At 38.6% G+C, this 20,381-nt stretch overlaps 1 protein-coding gene across 7 annotated transcripts in view; it reads left to right on the plus strand.

Annotated features, from left to right (window-relative positions):
• Nucleotides 1-17,716, plus strand: part of Prex2 (phosphatidylinositol-3,4,5-trisphosphate dependent Rac exchange factor 2) — a 321,717-nt gene extending 304,001 nt beyond the window's left edge. For 3 of the 7 annotated variants that reach the window (XM_029482876.2, XM_029482881.2, XM_029482884.2), the window contains 2 exons: nt 3,500-3,567; nt 11,743-17,710. In XM_029482876.2, the coding sequence (XP_029338736.1) occupies nt 3,500-3,567; nt 11,743-11,788 (114 nt within the window). In that variant the 3' untranslated portion in view covers nt 11,789-17,710. Of the gene's footprint in view, nt 1-3,499; nt 3,572-11,742 lie in introns of those variants that run through there. The other 4 variants (XM_085835640.1, XM_021163585.3, XM_021163512.3 and 1 more) reach the window with 3 other exon arrangements.
• The last annotated feature ends 2,665 nt before the right edge of the window (nt 17,717-20,381 follow it).

Here is a 20,381-nt window from a genome sequence, read left to right on the forward strand (position 1 = left end):
GGATCTTGTCCCCAGGATTTCACTATGGAATGTCAAGCTAGCCAATGAACAAAGAGAGTGAAGAAGACAATGCCTGGCTAGCTTCCACAATGCACATTGCAGACCCAGTGAATGATCTGCTTTAGGAATCAAGGGTAGAAGTTTACTGTGAGGAACTTAGAAGATTGAACAGGGATCGATTAGATATTTAGACCCACCTGAAGCATATGACATACTATTGTCTAGCTGGCAAGTGACAAAACACAGATGCAATCTGCCATATGGTATAGGAGGGACTCGGAAGTAAATGTACAGATTCAACTTCAATAAACAAACCCAGGTAAGCTTGCAGTTTCTCACATCAGAGATGGGATTAGGTTAGAAACAAGTGCTAAGGGGTGAAGTCTTGCTTGCTTTTCTTGTTACTCTTTGAGATAGTGCAGAAGAAGCTCGGAAATGTTCCTTCAAAATTACCAACTACAAGGGAAAGGAGCTAAAGTGAGCCTCCTCAGAACATTCCACCAAGGAGTTTATTCCATATGCATTCCTACCTGTGGATCTGTATAATGGCAATCATATAATGTCTTCGATTATTAGAACAAAAATGTAAATAGAGACAATAAAGAGAAAGTGAAGTTGATATTATCTATTCCCCACCTTCACTGCTACAAAGTTTATTACAAGCATAGTATACATATGTAGTATTGATAGTTTGTGTGTAAAATAAATCAGAAAGACTGGAAAGCCAAGCATATTCCAACCTGAACATTTTTTCTTTGTTACTTTCTTTTGTTCTTTCTCTCTCGCTTTCTCTCTCTCTTTCTTTTTTCTTTATTTCTTTTTTCTTTCTAACTAGGTTGAGACTAGGTACTTTTTTCCCTTTGGTGCTGGTTCCTCAGTTGCAAGCTGTGTATCATACAGGGCAAGGAGAGGCGAAGACCTCATTATCTCTTCTCTGTGAAAGATTGCAAAGATGGGGTTCCTCTTCTTGGGAATGAGACTGGCTTGTTAACCTTCTTGAGTTCTGTGGATTGTATCCTGGGTATTCTGTAGTTTTGGGGAGGGGGTAATATCACTAATTAATGAGTACATACCATGCATGTCCTTTTTTCTTTTTTTTTTTTTTTTTTGATTTATTTATTATATGTAAGTACACTGTAGCTGTCTTCAGACACTCCAGAAGAGGGCGCCAGATCTCGTTACAGATGGTTGTGAGCCACCATGTGGTTGCTGGGATTTGAACTCTGGACCTTCGGAAGAGCAGTCGGGTGCTCTTACCCACTGAGCCATCTCACCAGCCCCTCACCCCTTTTCAAGGGGAAAGCTTTGCCTATTTAAACATGACCCTGGGAGACCCAGTAGTTAAACATCTTTTATCTTTATTCAGTTTTGAAGCATTAGAATTATTTCATTGTTGAATTTTGTTGTGGTTGTTTATTAGGGTTTTGAGACAAAGTCTTAATTCTGAATCCGTGGCTAGCCTCAAACTTGTCAACAGTCTTACTGCCTCTACTTTCCAAATGCTAGAATATAGTCATGTGCCACCATACCCAAATCACATTACTGAACTTGAATTATTATATATTAAGCAATTATACTTTATTTGTTGTGCATTGAAGTTGTACAGTAATAATATGAGTAAATTAAAAACTTTCTTTTAATTTTGGCAGAATGAGCTTTTGATGGCATACACACACACACACACACACACATACTTGTATATATGTGTGTGTGTGTGTGTGTATATATATATATATATATATATATATATATATATATATATATGTATGTATATATATAATTACTTATTGTTTTTAAGGATAGACTGTGTATGCACTCTTCATGCAGGGGTTACTTAAACTCACTGCAGGAATATAAATGAACAGGAAGTATATCATATGACCCTCTCAGCTTTTTATAATGACTGTCCCTGATTCAATCACACTTTGACACACCCAGCTGAAGGGTGGTGAAGGAAGAGAAACCTTAAAGGAGAGACTGACCTTGGCTTCATAAACTTAAAAACTGTCCCATGGGATGACTTATAAATTTTATTTGTTTTTTGGTAAAAAACAGAAAGAACATTTCCTCTTTGCCTTTCTAATAAATGCCATTCCATCAGAATATTAATATGTCACCATTGGGGATGAAGAGGTCAGCGGGAACTTGAAGGGAGATCAGCATTCACAGCCTCGGAGTCCAAACTTCTTTTTAAACTCTACAAAGAAGAAGTGGTGGTGATATTACAGGAGGTGGCCATTGAAAAATATACCAAGCAATGTCACAAGTGCTAAGATACAAGGACAGCATATATCTCCTAATATGACAGAGATGTCAGTGCCAATCCTTTGATTTTCTTGTTTTTTTAAAAGAACCATTTCCTCCTCGTAATTATAAAGCATGTTCTCAAAGTGCAGCATGACATTCTGCACCACAGGATCCTAGTCCAGATAAAGAGAGTTCTTGGAGCAAGTGGCGGGACCTAAGGATGGTGTGCCAAAATTAATAGCCGTTTGCTTGTGTTGACTACTGGTTTTGATCAACCATGGTTCAGGAAACTCTTAAGAAGGGTAGTGAAATGTGTAGAAATCTATTTTGGTCTGGCAAATATTTTCCAATGTCTTCAAAAGAAAAAGGTCAAATAATTGCCCTTCTGTAATGTAACCTTTTTTTTTTTTTTGCTGGTCAGTTTTTTTTCATATTTGTTTTCATTTCTTAGTTTTATTTTGAGAGAATCTATCCTTTGGGGCTTTTCTGCCTCTTCTCTCAACTTTATTTAGGGCAGTATTGAGTGCATAGGTACTTGGAGCATTTCAGAGTTTTGTTTTGTTTTAGCTACTCTCCTTTCTCTGTCCTCAGCAGCAAGCAGTCATATTTGGTTTAGTTGGGAATCCATTAGGAACTAAACAGTGGTTGTAAGTTCATTCCTGAAATTGACTGGTCACAGGGCCCCTTTTATTGCTGAAAAAGGATTGTCTTTATATCACCAACTTTGGGACAAATCTCTTACATTTCATAAATCTACATTGATGTGACTTATCTAGAAACTGTGGTAGAACTATTTAGAAGATGTTTTCCTACAAAATGCTATTACATTTAAACTACTTGATCATCTGAAGAGATGCAGGGTGGACTCATGTTCTGTGAAAGTGTTCAGGCCTAGCATATGTTTATAACATAATCATGTGCTATTTTTTAATGTTTTAAGTTATTAATTCCTTCTGAAAATAAGGCTGTAAGATGTGGGAATGAATGGGAAGCTGTTAAACTCTTTTTTTTTTTTAATATTTTTATTACATATTTGCTGTTAAACTCTTGAATGAGCTAAGACTATAGGATAAATAGTATTTGGAACAGTATATTTTAACTCATAACAACACCAATTTAAAAAAAAACTTTCATAAATTTTTTTTTTATTTCTTATATGGTCGTTGATATTAAACACTGTTGAAATAATGCCTCTAAACTCAGATTTATTTGAATTAATCCTTAGTACATTATTGATTTCCCTGACTTTCAGGGTGCAAGAGTTCAGAACACAGCTAAAAACTTGGGGGTTAGAGACCGGACACCTCAGTCAGCTCCGAGGTAAGTGTACTGCATCTTCCCCTTATCTGAGGGCTTGGTGGCTTGGTGGCCAGGTTTCTGCTCTAGTTCATATCCAGTATCAAACTGACACTAATTGTAAGCTCAATTTGGAAAATCTCAATGGTGAAGTCTGATGAGAGGTCAATGAACGCTCTTAGAAAGAAAGAGACATTATATTATTTTGAAAGTGAATTAAAGAAAACAGAGTTTACAAAATAAGTCAACTCCAAAATGTAAGTAATGTGTGTCAAGTGCTCATCTACACTTTCCACTGCTCCTCTGAGACTGTTATGTTCTTGCTTCTACTATTATGGAAAACTCCTATTTAACTCTGAAACCCAGCTTGTATGTAATCTTCTTTGAGTCTTGGTTGAGTAGCTCTTGTCAGACTTCCTGGTATCCTGGGTGTCACATGATAATGACCCTTTCTATTATGTTGTCATGTATTGAGGGTTCTAACCAAATATGAGTTCTCAGGAGACAGAGAATATACATTCATTTTACCAGTGACTACATAGTAGACTTCAAATATTTAAATTTATTTTAAGACCATGTGAATGAATGAATAAATGAGTGAACGGATGGATGGATGCATGGATGGATGATTAATCATAGAGCTTTTGTTGTTATATGAAATATTCACAGTTCACCAATTATAAGAAAGGACTCTAAACTACCTTTAAAGTGAATGAACATAGAATTCTATTTGATTTCTATGATTAGGGTAAGCTGTCATGTATCTTGAAGTGGGGCAGGGTTAAATAATTACTTAGGAATTTGATCATGATTACATATTTGAATTTTAACAAAAACTAGGCCTCTCAAATGCTGTCTCAGGTAAGATGTTCATTGTTTCTGTTTATAACATGGTGAGCAGAAAGAGGAAGGTGACTACAGCCATTTATGAAGTTATACCTCATGCTGATAACCTACTTGGGAGGTTTGAGTGCTTTCAAAAGAGGAACCATGCTTCCCCAGTGGAAATGGATGAGACTACCATGTAGTGGCTGCATTTATTTACAGTGCTGACTCCTAACTCAAGTCTTGTTAATGTCATTCTTAGCTGGTTTGTCTTGAGGCTTTCTATTGTTAAGGAATCATTTCACAAAAAAAAAAAACATTTTCTCTAGCACCATGAGCAGACAAGGGATATTTGTATAATAGACCCACTGAAGTGTTCAAATTCCAATAAGAAAACAAGGTAATAGCTTTACAAGGTGTTTTCAGCTAGAACTGTTCAACACTACTGAATAGCAGTGCTGGGATAAAACTACAGCAGCTGATCAATAAACCAATATGCCAGCCCAACATAGGACAACAAACCGTTGATGAACTCAAGCTTTTTCTATTGGATTATCTTTAAAACACTTGAGGTGAAACATAATAAAATGAACCAGCTATAAAACTGATACGTCGTACAAGGGAATAACAAGAGAGAAATAAAAATCATTTCAAATTTTTATTTACTATTTCACTCATTCTGTAGATATTTACTGAGTAAATACCATGTATTTTACTGTAGCCCCAGGAAGAATAGAGAAGCTCAGTGCAGAAGTGACTGTGGCCCTGAAGGAGCAATGTGCAACTGGGCACATATCTCAGTAATAGAGTGCTAGCACCTTTTCCCAGAAAGCACAAGGGCCAGGATTTGAATCCCAGAAACAAGAGACAGGAAAGAATGGAGGGGAAGGAAGGAAGAGGGAGGGAGGGAGGGAGGGAGGGAGGGAAGGAGAGAGGGAGGGAGGGAGGGATGGAAGAGGAAGGAAGGAGGAGGAAGGAAGGAAATAAAGGAGGAAAAGAAAAGGAGGGAAAGAGGAGAGGAAAAGAGAGGAGATGGAAGAAGATGGGGAGAACAGCAGTTTGTGGAGATACAGGGAATATCGAGGCTCATGGGGCATAGGATCCCTCCTGACAGAAACCTGCACTTCCCTCAAGCTAGAAGGCACATTTGGGACTCAGAAATAAACGACCCATTGGCAGAAGTGGCAAAATATTTCTGGAAGGTTCATTCTTGGAGCTTCAGGGAGCTGTCTACCTGCAAGTTTATTTGGCTCAAACTTCCCAACCTAACTCTATCATAGTGTTCCTAACATGCTCTTAGTTTACTTATTATTATTGGTGTTGACTCAGCCAACATCCACTGATAAACATTGACTTTCTGTTGTGTATCCGGGAGGGGCAAACCTTTTGGTAAAAGCAGGATGAGAAGATTCCCCAGTCTTTGTGACAAACAAGTGGGTGTGGTTTAGGATGCTAAAGAGTGGTCTGGGATGGAGGCAGAAGTGGCCATGGTGATCACATAGGAGGAATGGGCAGAACGATTCCTGGAATCACCAAGTACTGAAGTTTAGTAATTTTATATTGGTTGCTTGTCGGTGGCTGTTAGGGAAAGCCTACTCCTGGTGGATGGGTTTCTGGAACATCTCTGTTACTCTACATTAGCAGTTCATCTGATAGATGTTAGGAATGGCCTTTGGCAATAAGATTTAAGACAGATTTAAAAAAAAAATCTATGTGTTTAAGGAGTTTTCAGCCCAGCAGAATAAAAAGGCAGACAAAGTCAAGCATGCAGGGCACTATGGAACTGATGCATGGTTGGAGTCAATCCTACCTAGTTCAGCTTTTTCTTACGGAATTAATGATGTTAGATTACCATGTGAGGCACATTGGTCTTCTCTTTGTTATATCAATTGAAACAATTGTGGTATGAGAGTTTCACTCCCTTTACATAATTTAGAGATAGCAAACATCAGTGATTGTAACAGAAAGAAAGGAAAAATGTTCTGAGTTCCAGCTCTGGTTCTCCACATGACCTTTTGTAGTAATGTGTGGTTGCTTGTGTTCATGCATGCATGCATGCTTGTGTATGTGCATGCATGTGTGTGTGTGTGTTTTCCTGTCAAAGACTAGCTTTGTCACCACAGGATAAATTGAGTCAGGCAGCAAGGTCTAGCATTGGCAGTTGGGGTCAGTGCTGAGAGCTGACAGGGCTCAGCACTAAGAGGGACTAATGGGAGTCTGTCCTGATAGCAACCAACAGCTAATGGTTAGAGAAATTACTCAGCAGACTTTTCTCTGACAGAACAAAGTTTTATTCATTGGGGTGGGTACTCCCCATAGCCAGAGAGAAACCCTGAATTATTGTATCTCTTTAGGGGCCAACAGAAAAGAGAAAATTCACACACACACACACACACACACACACACACACACACACACATTGAGTGAATGAAGCAAAAGCAGGCTCCAATAATTTCATATGTGTAAATATATATATATATATATATATATTTACAAAGAGACAGACAGGTAGATATATACATGTTCATATATAGAATGGATGGAATATAGTTCCAATAAACAGGCTCCATGTATTTCACACATACACATATATACATATATACACATATATATACACACAGTTGTTAGATGGAACAAGCTCCAACACACATTTTATTTTTTCTTCCAGAGCTTATAAGTCCCAGCAAAATCTTTCAAGCAGTGCAGAATTACAATGTGACTGCATCCTATTTTTCTTCTAGTGAATGACTGATAAAATAATGTTACCAAATATCTTTACTAGGAAAAACATCAAGTAATACAGATAAAGAAAACAAATTATCCTCCAAGAACCCATGCATATTGTAACTGAGAAACTTGATATAGATTAACAAAATGTAAGCAAGCAAGGTAATTCTCTCAGCTAATTTCTCTTACTGGCAGACAGTGATAGGTTGTTACAAAGAGAGGATTCATTGTTTTAGTTTTCTTAAGAAGCAATTTTATAAAAATTTTAAAAGAATCACAGTTCTAAACTTTTATATACGTAACAATCAGTCATATCTACTTTAAATCCTCAGAATGCACATCTACTCATCAGCATTTTTCAAAAAATCGTATCAGGCAGCTGAGGGCAAAAAGCGGGTATAAGAAATCTGTCATTACCAGTCCAGCCTCAGTGAGAGTCATGTCAGCCAGCGCTGCCATTTTTTTTTTGTTCCTTGACCTTAAAAAATCCCTAGCTTAACTAATAATGTACCTTTCTGAACTTTAAATTATTCCCTAAGATGTTCTACATCAGAACTAGTAGCAAAAAGACCTTAACCTAGCTGCACTAACAATTTCATTTGTCCAGATGCTTTCTAATGTTGGGAATCATTGCTGACAATCTACATCTCTAAATTCTTTCCTAGGGTGGTGATTCAATCATAAGTCTGCTCCAGCAGGAATGCCTGAAAGCACTATTATATTATGAGTGCCAGGGGTACTTTCCAGTGAAGGGCTGCAAGCCCTATTAGAGTTTTCATACAATTCTTAGATTAAGAGGGATATGAGGGCAGCATGCTGAGCAGAACTCCATAGCAGCATGAAGTCCTTAGGACATGTAGTCATCCAGGCCATGTCTGTCCAAAACACAGCCACCATGGCCATGCTAACCATTAGGTCACATATCATGAGTTCTAAAGCTGTTTGTCATTCCTCCTACATAGCCCTTGGCATTTTCCTATATGAAATACCAATTTCTCATCTGTCAGATGGGAGAATTGCCTTAATAAACAGTATATTTTAACCATGGGTAAAGCATTAGTTCTGTAGCCTTGATTAGTGTAAAGAGTGTGGTATAGACAGTGATGTTTGAAAACTCTGCTAGATGCAGAAATATCAACCCAACAAGGAAGAAGAGAAAGAGGAGCCAGGACAGCATATGCTTATGCAGGGCCTTTAGTGTACATGTATGGGACAATAGCTCCACATCCTAGGCTAGAAATCCACCCCCCCCCAAAAAAAAAACACCAATAATTTAGTTTCCAAAAGCAGAATCCATTTTGCACAGTTAGAGTCCAACTCCTTACCTATTTCATTTCCAAAATTCATTAGCTGGTGCTAAACTCCCAGAGCTGTCAAGTTTCCATTAGAAGTGTGCCTGAACTCAGCTAACCCCAAGTCACTTCCAAGAAGCCTCAAGAACTGAAGCTTCTGAGATCTGCAATAGCCAGAGCTATTATTGCATTTGGTGACCACAGGGAGTAGCCTTTGCTCCAATTTGCGAGGCAGACATTTCAAAGATTCATCTCTCTGCTAGCATTGGTCACATTGGGCACAAGCATGCAGAATAAGTTAATAGAATGTGAGAGGTAGGCGTTCCTCACCCACCCTGCTGTTTCTGTCCTATGTGCTCTTGGGCCTCCGTGTCTCGTCACTCCGCTGGCAGAACTGCCACAGAAATAGGATAGAAATTGAGAGAGAAAAGAACTTTCTGATTGCTCTGTTTCCCCAGTCCCAAGAGGCAGTTTGAAGCAGCATCTTGTACTGCAAAAGAATCTTCAAACTACATCAGCTCAATTTAATGTGTTCTCTTCTTCAGGAAGGACCAAACAAGTCTTTCAGGATTCTTCTCCTCTGAGGAGATGACCTATAGGGCATAAGCCACCTTTCAGGCATGAAGTACATTTTTCAATCCTCCAAAGACAGTAACTTTTGACTTCCAGACAAATGAAATTCATTTTCTTAACCAGATTTACAATTTGGCATTACATCATCCTCGTTTCTCTCCACTGGTTTAGAATTAGTATAGTATTTTATGTCTCAAACAGAGGAAATTTATAATTTGCTAAAGTGACTAGCAATGCTTTTAAGTTCTATTCAACTTACTGAGCAAACGGTAAATCTCCATGGCTACCTGTATTAGAATCTCTTTCACAATGATCTAAGATTGGGGTGTTTAGAGAATAAGTGTAGATTAGTGGTGGAGCACATGCTTTGTGGGTCAAAATGGGGTCCAAGATCCGGACTGCCACAGGTCTAGGGCCACTCATGGAGGTTGAGGAGGGAGTTTGACTATGGGCACCCCCACACCGCTGCTGGGGTGGACGTAGGACGTCAGACATCAGGCTATGAGAAGCCACGGGACCCACTCCAGGGATGGGGAAGGTGCAGTCTGAGGTTCCCGCAGAACCTGCCGGAGTTGGTTGGGGTCCCTGAGCCTGCATGGAGGCCGAGAATGACAGGTTCTCAGGCTGTCAGACATCCCAGACACTGCTGTATGCTGGGGATAGCCTGGGCCAAAGGGAAAAGGGCAGGAGAAGGGTGCTCCAGCTGGGTCCCATGGGGAGGAGAGTCCTTAGCTTGGTCAGGCAGCTTGTCTTGGTTTAGCGCCGTGGCTGGGACACAGGGAGGCCTCCTGAGAGGTTAGATGCACAACTCATTCGGGGAAGACCTGCTCCATTGTTCCAGCACAGCAGAGGATCCAGATGAGAAGTGGCAGTCCATGGTTTTAAGGTGTTTATTGTAGAAAAGCAGAGAAGGGGAGAGTAGGGAAGTAGAGGCTGGCCATGGCCATGTGGAGAGTGTGGGGAAGGGAAGGTAGAGAGAGGGGAAGCAAGAGGGCAAGCAAGTAAGAACAAGAGAGTAAAAACAAAAGGGTAAGAATAAGAGAGGCAGGAGCAAGAGGGTAAGAGAGTAAGAGCAAGAGAAAGATGAGGGGGCAAACAGCCCCTTTTATAGTGGGCCCGGCCTACCTGTAGAGGTGAAGTCCAGGCAGAATACCAGGAACTTGGGGCATTGCCTATGTGACTGATGGCCACACACCTTTCTGCGAGGGGCGGGGGAAGGATGGGAGCTGTGGGGGCCTGTGGGAGGCTAGTCACCAGGGCTCAAGGCCTGTTTTCGACTGGGGACCAGGTTGTGTGTGCACAGGTTACTGCCCCACACTACTTAGCAAGTATGGAAGCCCTGGATTCAATCCTCTGCGTCCATAAACGCCCCTGACAAAACACACGAGCGCAAACACACACACACACACAAATGCACATATGCTCACACACATACTCACGCTCACATTCTGTATTTGAGATACTAGCCTAATGTACACAGAAGGCCAAGTGTAGACTTAATTTTTCTTAAGGAAAATAAATAGAGTCCAAAACCCACACACTTTAGATCAGCCTCTCATCTCTAGATCAGTAGCTCTCAACGTATGGATCCCAACATTTTGGGGGTATCATATATCAGGTATCCTGCATCAGATATTGACACTGTAATTCATAATAGTATCCAAATTACAGTTATAAAGAAGCAATGAGATAATTTTATAGTCATGGTTCACCTCAACATGTGGACCTGTATTAAAGGGTCACAGATAGGAGGGTTGAGACTCACAGCTTTAGACCTAGTGTAAGTAACCCACAGGGCTTTGAGGTCTCTAGCATCTGGCAGCATTTTGCTCCCTTTTGATTTGGTTCTGGTGTTAGCTTTTATCTACTCAGGCCAACTTGTGTAAAGCTAGTGAGTTCTCCTGAGCTGTGTGTTGATTCACAAATAGCTAGGCCTAGGTTGTGAAGGAACATGCCCCGGATTTTCCACAAGTAACATGAACTCTTTCAACCTGATGATCCTACTGACAGGTGAGTAATACCTGTCTATAGCCAGTCATAAGTCCTTAGAAAAGGCCAGGCAACAAACTGCATCTTGAGATGCAGGCTTTATGAAGCTGTACATCAGCCAGTTTGTGGTCAACCCCTTAGTACCACAGGGACATAGATAATGTGCAAAACTTGTAAGAAAATCTGTAGATACCTACAAGATAGAGACTCCATCACTGCAAGATAGCTATGTAGACAAGGTATTAATTATCATAATGACACTGCCTCTAACAATTCAGGGAAGAGATATTACTACCAGCAAAGTAAACAGACAAACTAGAACAAAGCAACAGCTTCTAAAACAGCAGGTTCTCAACCTGTGGGTCACAACCACTTTGAGATCAATTGACCATTTCAAAGACCCACATATCAGATTTCCTGCATATTAGATATTCACATTATGATTCATAACAGTGACAAAATCACAGTTAGGGAGTAGCTATGAAATAATTTTAGGATTAGCGATCACCAAACTCTGAGGAGCTGTATTAGCTGGTTGCAGCATTAGGCCAGTTGAGAACCACTGTTAAATGATCAGCTTTCTAAACATGCACAAAGAAAGAGAAGCATTTTTGAAATCATAGGACCAAAACTAGATTAAGCTGATTCAGATGCTATTTTCTACAGTATAGTCAGTGTAGTGATGGCTGATGGAACCAAGAAATTAGTGTTGATGTATTTGTTCTACCAATAAAAATATTCAGGTAAGAGTGGTGTTATAAGTGATTGTCATGCTGTTCTGTGTCCTTTCTAGGCTCTACAAGCTGTGTGAGCCACCACCTCCAGTAGGAGAAGAATGAGCATCCCACGTGCCATGGGACAGATGCTTCCAGATGCTGGCCAAGTCAACATTCTCCACCGAAGACAAAGAGATGCAAATTAAAGATTTAAAGTCTTCCCATGGTGTGAATAACTGATGTTTGGTTTGGACATTTATGGTGGAACTAGAAGTTCCTTCAGACAGTTCAGCCTTACACTCTATATATTAAGAATACAGATTCACATTAGGGCAAAATTCACTTCTCGTATTTGTAGGAAAATGTACAGAGATAAAAGATTAACTATTTTGGTTCCTTTCTCATTCATTAATTATATTGTATTTCTTTTTAGCTTCCCCAATGGACAGATATTATACTTGATAGTTTTTCTTGAAGAAGTCTGTCCTAAAAATGTGGCCACACTCTGGAAACAATCATACAGAAATATTAAGGACAGTGTAGATGAGGAGTTACAGGTGTCCCATATACCACTTGAGTCACCAAGCAAGGCGCATATGAGAGGTAGGGAAGTACCTGCCTCCCTTTCTTCTTGGGCTTCCTGGTAACAAAGAAAGCTAAGAGGTTCTGGCAAGACATTTTCCCTTTTGTCATGTCTAGTCTCTGGTCTTGTAAACACTCCAGTAGGCAGGTGCTTTTCTTGATCTTTACAATGAGCCATGAGTGCTGCGTGATGGACCACTGGTGGCTGTGGGTAGGGAGTTGCTAGGTTGGAGAAATGAGAGGAGTGAATGAGGATGGAAAATAATAAACGTATTTGACTACTCACCCCTTGCCAGAGAAAGATAAATTCTTAATTATATGAAGTCTTCCTATGAAATGTCAAACCGTTAAAATAACACACCTTCCTGAGAATTTTTCTATCAAGTTATATGTGTAAGATATGAAAATAGATATATATGTTATACTTCAAAAGGCCATTAGAGAAGAACTTTGATAATTTATGGAACCAAGGAATAGACTGTATTCATTCTAAAGTATATGCAATATTTATCACATCTGTGTTAATATACTAAAATTATTTTAGCACATAAATATATTAATATTGGTTTTAAATATATATCTTTACAAGTAATTAAAACAGCATCACTGTGATTATGATAAAGTTGTGCTTTGCTTAATGATAGGAATAAATTGTGCCTTTAGGTGATATTATCATTGTATAAATGTCATGAGGTGTACTTACACAAGCTGAGATGACTGTGGCCTCAGACCATATGACCTATGGAACCACTTCCTATAGGCTGTCCATCACTGGCCCAAAGACCTCTAACAGCACAGAACTGTGTGTGGATATGGGCTAAGCACATGAATTCCTTACTTTAACTACAGTTTTGGCAAACCATTATTCAACTTTACTTTATAAATCTCATAATGAATTTCAGACTATCATTAAAAGCTATCATTACTGCCAGTGATATATTGAATTTAAAAGTGTGCTTCAAAGGTATGGGATACATATATCCTACAAGTTAAGAGTGAAAATTATTCAGCACAGAGTACATAAGTTTTTTCAGTAAATCTATTTGTGACTAATTGTAGAGAAACCAACATTAGTTTCTAAAGAAAAGCCTTAGCATTCTGAATTTAATAAAGATATGACCTACATTTGCATATATGTGACATACATCCATAACTTTCAGGATTAATATTTTTGCTATCATCAGCATATAAGTGTGAAGCTCTGGTAGCTCAGGCTGCCTTCTCTGAAAGTCTTGAGAGTAAGGAGAGCTGATTGTCCGACTAGGCAGACCCTTCACACTGCTTTACTCTTCTGTGTTCACCAGCCTCAGTAAGTCTCCATAGAGGAACAGAAGGGCTACGAAGCATGCTTATTTTATTTTTTCTCATTAAACTTGTTTTAATGGTCTCAAAATTTTGGGACAGATTTTTGGTCAAGTTGTTTCCATTAAAAAGTACTGATTTTGAAAACTAATAACTTAAAACTGCCACACACACACACACACACACACACACACACACACACACACACACACAAATGGTCCACAAAACATTCTTTCCTTCTGAAGGTTTTATGATTATATTGCCTGGGCATATTATCTGCTTTTTCAGTATTTATAAATTAGTATATTTTAAGGATCCAGTCTATATAACAGAATGTGGTTAATGTTATCATTTGAGTTAAACATATTATTTGTGTACACAGCACTTACAAACTATAAAGCTTGCTTTAGTGTTTTATAGTAACATCTATCACTGTCATATTTTTTCATAGTAAAATCATAGCTGACATGGTTTAGTGTATTCTAAATGGCACCTTTGATTACCTAGCCCACGTTTTGATATTCCTCCTTCACATAGCCTTGTAGCAAGGATGAAAGCTGACCCTGTCTTATTACCTGCACTTCACAGTTCTGCTAAGCAAATACTAACCCAGTGACTTGCACAAGTTCACTTGATGAACATGGGGGAGTCAGAAGTTAATGTAGAAAACCTGTCTTAATGATTGCACTGCTTTTATCTGTTGTATGAGGACCATTATAATATTAACAATTATTTTCTGACTAAAGTTGGAGTTTTATGACATGTATTGTCATTTAATTTATATGGAAGATGTTGCAAAGTCAAGTGCGAATATGCAGAATGCCTTTAAAGTACAAGAACTATATTCTTGGCACTTTCCATTCATAATTGAAGAGAATCCACATGTATTGCAAGCCAGGAGTAGGACATTATATAAAATTTGACTATAATTTTAAAAGTGTTAACACTTAAAAACCTTTGATAGATGAGTAATCATTTTCAATACCATAATATATACATTCTTTTGACATTGGAATTTTACAGGCCTTGGGAGTTTAGAACTCCCTTGCTTTAATGTTGCACTATCCTCTGCCACTGGGGATTATTGCTAAGCTAAGGAAAACACTGCTTACTGTTCTTACAACTTCTATATGTGGACATAGATTCCTGTCTACCCATTGAGAGATTTCAGATCATATCATGGGAACAGAATCATATTTACTATCTTACAGATTTTCTCATTCGTTTTAAACATTACAAAATTTAATTTTGTAAAAATATGAAAATTTAAGGGCTGAAAATATGAGAGAAAGACAGACAGAGGATGATAGTTTCTGGTCCAGGTTTACTTGGCAGAATATGTAAATGCTGGGTTTCTACTGTATGCTCTCTCCTGGAAACCAGAATCCTCATCTGCAGGACCATGCTACTTTCTTTCCTTTTCACAGAAGTTTTCTGATGTCTTCAATCCCCTGTGTATTCATTTGGCTCCTCTTCTTGCTACAAGATGTTCAATTAAACAGGAAGGTAGAGCTGTGAATGTGGCACAGTGGTTGAGTGCTTGCCTAGCACACGTGAAGCCGGGTTAAACTATACTGGCTCTCCTTTAAGCCAATGGTGGCTCACACCTGTAGTCCCAGTACTTGGAGAGTCAGTAGGATTGTCAGGAGTTCAAGGGAAGCTTGAGATACATATGAATGTGAGGCCAGTCTAAACTACAGTGGGTGACATGGCCCACGAAGGAAACAAAGATACTACAGTGTGTGTTACATGGGGTTGGTGCTATTTCTGGCTCTATTAATTTTAACTTTGAATAGCTCAATTCAGAATGAAATGAAGTTGATCCTATGTTAACTTTAATGGTGAAGAAAATCAATGAGAAAGAAATTCAAGAGGAAGTATTAGCTAACTTAAGCAAACAAAATCCTGCAGTAAGCACATAGATTTTATAGGCAAGGTTATTTAAAGCAAATACGTTTCTATCTCAAGCTGTCAAGTATTCTTATACAGTCCAAGCATCTGTAGTCCTATACAGTATGAGTCATCACATGTAAGCAGGTGTTTTCTCAGGCATTTGGATTTCTATAGAATCATAATATTAAAATTTCAAAGTAATAACATTGCTTTTTAAGTTATTTGTCCTTTTAAAAATAAAATTTAAAGTAATTCTGGAAATCTACCCTACTGGTATTCCAATCAAACTACTAAAGCTTTGTATCTGACTGAACTGCTTCTAAATTTTAGGAACTTTCATTTTTAAAGTCTGTTTTTACGTGAGTGTTCCTGTGAAACTGAGGTCTGATGACTCTTCCTTAAGCAATTACAACTTCATTAGCATACATAAGGTTCAATTAAGTAAGAAACACTGTATATTTGCATGTTTAAAGTCTTATAGGAGAGCCTCAGGAAAAATCTTTATTCTGAAGAACTAGTGGGGTAAATGTAAGAGGGACCATTGCAAGAATGGCCTCAGCATAGTAGTTTTACAAAATGGCCACCATTTTACTAGGTGCTGCAATTCCATGTTGGTGATAGTGGTTAATACTTGGTTCCAGAATCATTTGATACTTTAATGATTTGCCATTGTCACTGTTGTTAACATTCCTGTTGCTGAGCACCACCTGGCATGTCTATTAAAGTACAGTTAGTCTGTGTGACTCTCAGTGGTGACCTAGTGAGAAGTCTGACTCACTCAGAACAGTTTATTCTCTTAATGGGTTAGGTTCTGAAGTCTGCTAAGTCTGCTAATGATATACAGATGTGAGTGTGTGTGTGTTCTCTTATAACATAAACCACTTTTTAGTTTTATAAACATTAATAATAAACATTAGATTTTGGTTTCTTCATTGTATGAAAATATGAGACATGTATTTTATGGATGGACTATATGATGTCTGCTGTAGACAAAGGTGCTGCCTGTGTCATGGGTGGACTTGTGGGCTGTCCTTTGTTCACTGATGTTCGTCTGCTCTTTGTGTGATCCAGTTTGGTTTCTGTTTTGTCTTGTTTGTCATCACTGTGACAAATCATCTGAGATAATTAAGTTACAAAGACAAAAGGTTTATTTTGGCTCAAAGTGTTGGAGGTTCTAGTCCACAATCAACTGAAGTCTGTGGTTGGGCCTGTCATGAAGTAGCAAGTAGTGTCATGACAGAGGAAGAGAGCAGGACACAACTCCTTTGCTCATTAGCCACATCACAAAGATTAGTAAGAGATTTTGGCCCCACAGTCTTTCAAAGGCAGCCTTCAACAGACACAGAACCACCCATTGGCCTCCATCTTTCAGATGCTTGACCTCCTCCCAATAGCACTATACTGGAGATCAAGCCCTTAACACAGGGACCTTTGGGAGACACGCCAGGGTCCAAACTAAATCACTATCCAGTCAATCTCAAATCTGCTTTTCTGCTTTACCATTAAGAATTAGCTTACAGCAGACATAATTGCTGAATTTTTAAATGATGGTTACTAGAAATACTGGTAATAACAGAAATAACAAAGATTGGGTAATTAATTTTAGGCACAGACAATGATAACTATTATCCATTCATATAATCAACAAATGTTTTGAAATTCACTTAATAAGACTCAACCAGAATTGAGTGTATTGGATAGATTTAAATAAAAAAGATTGTCATAGGGTCTCTGTATCCCTATATAAACAAAGGTAACTTGTATCTTTTACTTAAAAATTATATTATTAACAAGGTAAATATATTCTAATACTATGTGTTTATTGTATACTATATAGTCAAGAATACTAAGTTATAGAAATATTTAGAAAGCATACCTTTGAATGTAAGTATCTAATGCCTCAAGCAAATCTGCTAGTTTCAGAAGAATATATATTTTTGTAACTGCAAGAATATGAGTAGATCATAGCTTTTGCTTAAAATATTTTTGTAAGCATTCATTTACATAGTACTCATTTTAATAGTAAAATGTTAAACTGATTCTGTAAAAGAACCTGTTTTGACTATGTCTATATTTAATATTATGTAATATCCAAAATTCAATGATAAATTTCATCTGAATGTATTATTAGCCTTTTTTTTTCCTTTGTAAAGTAGCCTTGTTACATAGTTTCAATCATTCCATAGTTTTTGTATGGTTAAATTTGCTAAAGTTCATTATGTATTTTATGTCATTTTTTTCCCCACATAAAAGATTGTAAAAGGTCTGATAAATGTCAATAATAATAAAGTGAATTATAGAATGAGCTTAAGTTTGACTAATTCCTATTAAATTCTTACATGTTTGGAAAGCAGAAAAAAATGAAGCTAAAATTATTACCCTTTAAAAATTCACAAGCTCAGGAGGAGAAACATGGTCATAAATGATACAGATTGACTGTGGTAACTGCTGGGGAGGGGACAAAAGGAGAAGTTCAATATGGCTCACAATGTAGGAAAACTCTGTTAGAAATCAGGCTTTGAGGGGGTCTCTCTACAATCTGTCAAGCCTGAGTCTCAAGGTTTCCATTCTTAATATGTATGAACTGTGGTCATCCTAGTTGCTAAGGATGTAACAATGCAGTAATTCTCAAAATCACTCAAGGAGATGTATTTAGTGCACAAGCCAAGGAGCTATTGATTAACAAAAGACATCCACAATAATGCAAAGCTAACAGTAAGACAATAAGAAGCTTGTACTGTTCACATTCACAGAATTTAGATTCAGTCAACATCAGTGTGTGGGCTGCCTACAGGTGTCAGGTACCCACTTTTCACTAAGCTGGATATTAGTAGGTAGACACACATAAATCACTATTGACCTTGTAGAGTTTTCTACCTTGGGGAGAGAAACATTGATATCAAAAGATCTGAAGAGAAAAGGTGAGGTTATAAAAAGGTGGTGAGCTTGTAGGATGAATGAGAGCAGCAACAGAGGTGGCCACCTACCAGTGACAGGTTGCCTGCTCTGTGATGGAGACATGCCAGGAAGGTTTGTGGGATGGAAAATGGTTGAAACTGGACAGGATAAATGTTTGTGGATGTGATTGGAAAAAGGTATAGATAGAGATTTAATTTGGTTCTGGACATGTGGATCTGATTGCCATATTAAAATTTCTAAACAATACCATGTCATTATGAGTTGAGATATTTGATGACGGATGTGACATTATGAATTTCAAGTGATGAATTTGAAGAGTACATTCGGCTGATTGTGTTGGCCAGCTCAGAAATTTAAGGTCAAATTTATTGGAGGGAAAAAAATCAATAACTGGATTTTTATTATGTGAACATTGCTAGTCTACACCAAGATAGCCCATTTAATATAGTTTTAAGAGTGAGAAAACAGAAGCAGCAAGCATAAGCTATTTGTTTTGAAACAAGATTAAAACATGTGTATTCCAGAAGATGTTGGAGACCATACCGTGAGAAAGCGAGCCCTTCACAGTCTCATACCCTGACAAGCCAAATGGCCTCGTGCTAAGGAGCCAGTCGTCTCTCCCTTCTCCCTGTTCCCATCCTGGCACCTGAGGCTGTAAAAGCTGAATTATAGTCCCCTCTTCCTTATCTCTTCCTGACTCCCATGACTTCCAAGGACATGAGTTATGTGCTGAGCCTGCTTGACACCCAAGGCTGTTAAGGAGGATTCCACCTTCCGGAGATAAGACGAAGAATGCCTGCCACCTGGCGCCTGACTTCAGCCCTGGTGTCACCAGATGCCCACTTCTTTGTTCTTTGTTAATTCCCCCTCAACCCCTCCCTATTCCCCTCGATGTATGCTTTAAAACCCGGTGGTTCAGCCTAATAAACGGAGACCTTGGTAGGAACGATCTACTTGGTCTTCACTTCTCTTTTCTCTCCCATCCCATTTTCTCCCAGGTTTGTGGTTCCCCTCACACCACGAATAACTGAGTCCTGCTGGACGGGACAAGAAGAGAGGTATTAACATGCTCTTCCCCCTCCTCTTCCTTTCTCCTTTCTCCCTTCCTTCACAAACACACACACACACACACACACACACACACACTCCCCATCACCATGAGTATGTTTTGGTAATAAGTTTAAGAAACAGAATTGTTGTGGGTTTTTGAGCATGTCTGTAATCTGAGTGTTTGAACATGATCAGACTATAATGTGGTCAAGGTCAGCCTGGGCTCCATAGTGGGCTCAAGGCCAGCCCAGGAGATATTCTCTCAGAAACACAAAATAAGAAAACAAAAGAACTACAAAGTAAAATATGTTTTTTAAAAGAAAAGAGAAGAAGAAGAAGAAGAAGAAGAAGAAGAAGAAGAAGAAGAAGAAGAAGAAGAAGAAGAAGAAGAAGAAGAAGAAAGGTAGAAAAACAAGTCAGTTAGATTTCCTTACAAAACTCCCTATTTTCCCCAAGACTCTAGAGGACAAACAGCAACTTTGGCTGGTAAAACATTTTTATGCTGTGTTTTTTTATAATAGAAGACATGGAATAGTTCTTCATTGTTCCTTGGAATACAAATACTCATCAAAATATAACATGGGGAAGTAGTCTAGAAACTTCATACATTGAAAGAGAAAGGAGTGGGCAAAGGTGAATTGTACATGATCCCCCCCCCAAATCCATTGTCTAGCTCTAGGCTTGCTCTTCAGTCCTGAAAAGCCTTACAGGCCTGAGGAGCATCTGACTCCACTGTGGAAACCTTTAGGAGCCCCAAGATTAACCATTCTGGAACCCTGCTCCACAATCCCATCTCAGTCTGGTCTTCCCAGGACATAGCTTGCAGAGGTGAGTTGTGCATGGCGCCCTGAACACCATTGTCCAGTTCTGGACTCACTCTTTTGTCCCAAGAATTCTTTTGAGGCCCTAAGAGTGTTTTGCTTTTCCAACAGAGAACTGCAGAGAACCCAAGAACTCCAAGCTTGGAACA

The sequence above is a fragment of the Mus caroli genome, unplaced genomic scaffold (assembly GCF_978045245.1).
Source record: "Mus caroli unplaced genomic scaffold, Mus_caroli_1 scaffold_1, whole genome shotgun sequence".
Classification (NCBI taxonomy): domain Eukaryota; kingdom Metazoa; phylum Chordata; class Mammalia; order Rodentia; family Muridae; genus Mus; species Mus caroli.